Source organism: Austrofundulus limnaeus, unplaced genomic scaffold (genome assembly GCF_001266775.1).
Source record: "Austrofundulus limnaeus strain Quisiro unplaced genomic scaffold, Austrofundulus_limnaeus-1.0 Scaffold157, whole genome shotgun sequence".
Taxonomy (NCBI): domain Eukaryota; kingdom Metazoa; phylum Chordata; class Actinopteri; order Cyprinodontiformes; family Rivulidae; genus Austrofundulus; species Austrofundulus limnaeus.
In genome coordinates, this window is record NW_013952559.1 from 1,221,056 (window position 1) to 1,224,153 (window position 3,098).

The following is a 3,098-nucleotide window of genomic DNA, read 5'->3' on the forward strand; positions in this document are numbered from 1 at the left end:
TGTGTGTGTGTGTGTGTGTGTGTGTGTGTGTGTGTGTGTGTGTGTGTGTCACAAACAACTAAACAGGTTTCAATAAACAGTCAGGAAGTAATTATTGGCAGTTTGTGTAGAAAAACTATAACTTATAAAACAACAAAATCAATCTTAATCGAAGTTTTTCCACAATCATTTCTACTTGTTAAATGTTCAAATAATGTGAGAGGATTTTATAAAGAAGTTTTTATTACATAAAACAGCCACAAGTTTACATACATACACAATGATTTACAAGACGAACATGTGTTGGTGTGTAATGTGTGTTTTAACCCCAAAACTGAAGCAAAAGGCTTTTTGAAGATGTTGAATGCAGCTCTAAGAAGGTGTAATCGTTCACAGTGAAATAAGTTCTGAATCGACATCAGCTGGAAGGTCACTTAATGAAGAAAAAAGCACAAATATAAGAGCAACATAAAAAATAAGATTACTCTAATTTTTGAAGACTTGTCCTGATGTCTGATGAAACTAAAAACTATGTAACTAAAARCATTCAAAAGATATATTTAAAAAATGTTTTAAATGTAAACAAACTTTCTTTTATTGTATTCTATTTTGCATCATTCTTGACTGCCTTCTCCTTTTTAATAGTTTCTTAATTGATGTTTTGATTTCTTGAGTCTGTAAAACATAAATGATTGGGTTCAACATAGGAGGAAGAACTGTGGCAGAAGATAAATTTATGATCCTGGCATTTGGGTGTATTTTTGCCTGCATAGTAAATGTGATTAATATYGGAATAAAATAGATTACCACTAAAGACAGATGAGCTGTGCACGTTTTAAAGGCTTTTACTCTCTCTTGAATTGAAGCAACTTTGGTTAAAGCACAGCCAATACAAATATAACTGGACAGGATGACTCCAAAAGGAAGCCAAAATAAAATAAATGGCATCACATATGAAATGACAAAACTGGGATAATTATCATTACATGCAAGTTTGAACATTTGACCATGGTCACAAAAAAAGCTGTTGATAACCAMAGACTCACAAAAAGAAAGTCGGGTGAGAAAACCAACTGCAAATAAAACACAAATTATTGCAAGGAACCAGAAAGAAACAATCAACGAAAACATTGATCCTTTAGTAACCTTTGTTTGATAGTGCAGAGGAAACATGATGGCCACCAGTCGATCATAAGCAAGAATTACCAGATTCAGAGCCTGCATCGAAAGAAACGTGTAGCAAAAGAAAAAAAAAGTCATACAGTCATTGTAGGAAACATTATAATCATTGAATAAAAAAACATCAAGCACTTTCGGCACCAGAGCAGTGCTCTCTAACAGATCCACAAAGGCCAGGTTGAAAACAGCAACATACTTTGGAGTTCGTAGGTTATGATCCAGATATATTACAGCCATAACAGCCGTGTTTCCGAGCACCGAAACAATGTAGACAAAAAATAGAAACACATAGTAATACTTCATAAAAGATAAACCAATGAATCCACTCAATACAAAATAAGCAGGACGAATAAAGGTGATATTTTTTCCAGCAGCAGAGTTGAATAAGTCCATAGTTAAATTGTTAATAACCTTTGAGCCCTCTCAGTACTGTCACCCAAGCTGCAGATGATAATGCTGTTAAAAYTGATGTCTTTGTCATTCTCTAGTTTAAGGAGGTCTGACAAGCTCTGASTGTTTTTAATCATTTTTTATTGCCTTCCTCCCAAATCGAAGGTGGAGCAATAATATTTAATGAATCATCATGTGACCACTGTCTCTAGTACATGCATTTTTTRCATGTTTGCTTAAGCCTTACCATTAGGCACCATTGTTTGTGTGTTAGCAAAATTTCTCATAAACCACTAAACAGATCTGTCTGCCCATCTATTTTCTTTACCATTTCTTTCCTTTCCAGTAGGTGCTGGGACAGCTGGTACTAACTCCAGCAGGCACTGTGGGACATGTGGGGTRTACTGTATGTGACGTGCCATGGGAAAACCAGYGACAAGTCRCTGAAGCACAAACTGAGAAAAAAGGAAAAACTATCATTTTCTGAGAAAATAGTGATTTTCATTTTTTGRCAAAATATACTAGTTGAAGTTATGAAGAATCCACCCAATGCTTTGAATAGCCGTTTCTGGGGTTTTAAAATGGTTAACACTGTGTTTGAATTCAAGCTGTTTTCAGAGTAAAAAGAGCAGACAGGTAATTTGTGTTTCGAGGAGGAGATCCTCACAGCTGATTAACATGCTGGTTCTATTTGTCTGTTCTCAGGCTGTTAACACACTTGTTATTATGTCCTGATGCCTCTCAGTAGTTTTGACTTTTGTTATTAGTTTGGGCCAGTGAGCTGCAGGTGTTAAAGAAAGGCAAGGCTACTTAAACTAGTTATTAATGCTGTTTTGTTCTGTATCAAGCATCGAGAACGCAGCTCCAGAACCGAACCACAGCTCTAAGCTGCAGTGTCACAGTGGCAGAAACTTTTTCACCAAGCAGACACCGATGAGTTTCAGAACATTTTGTTACAGGATTTGTGGTGAAGGATCGACAGACACTAACCTCCAGTTTAAATCTTATAACTCCACGTCTTCAGCTTTACAAGAGAAGTCCAGTTGCTTCGTCTTGTTTCTTTTCATTTTCCATGTCCTGGTAATCCACAAAAAGTAACATCTTTCTTTGGCCATGGTCCCATATCCAAATGCATCATTTCGTTGCAAAAAATAAAAAAAATAAAGCTTCACCAGAGCATCCAGTCAGAGGAAGGTTCAGATACAAACACTGAACTAAACAATCATGTAGGATAGCATGTTTGGCTAACTGTAAACAAACAGTGGGCATGTCATTATTTGCACATGCCGGTCACAACATCACCATCTTGTGTTCACAGTAGTCTGATGGAGGTCACATGTGAACGTTCACACCTGAAGGTCAGAAGTGAATCAGAATCAGTTTCATTGCCATTGTCAATGAACAGAATTCACAGACTAGGAATTTGCTTCGTTGTTAAGGTGCAATAGGAATAACATAACAAATAAAGAAAGTACAAAGGATGAAGGGAATATATATGTGTGTGTGTGTGTGTGTGTGTGTGTGTGTGTGTGTGTGTGTGTGTGTGTGTG

General features: G+C 36.4%; 1 protein-coding gene across 1 annotated transcript in view; it reads right to left on the reverse strand.

Moving 5' to 3' along the window:
• Window positions 1-1,551, reverse strand: part of LOC106523447 (olfactory receptor 1500-like) — a 2,842-nt gene extending 1,291 nt beyond the window's left edge. The window contains exon 1 of the mRNA XM_014016862.1: window positions 608-1,551. Coding sequence (XP_013872316.1) covers window positions 608-1,551 — 944 coding nt within the window. The remainder of the gene's footprint in view (window positions 1-607) is intronic.
• Window positions 1,552-3,098: the final 1,547 nt, after the last annotated feature.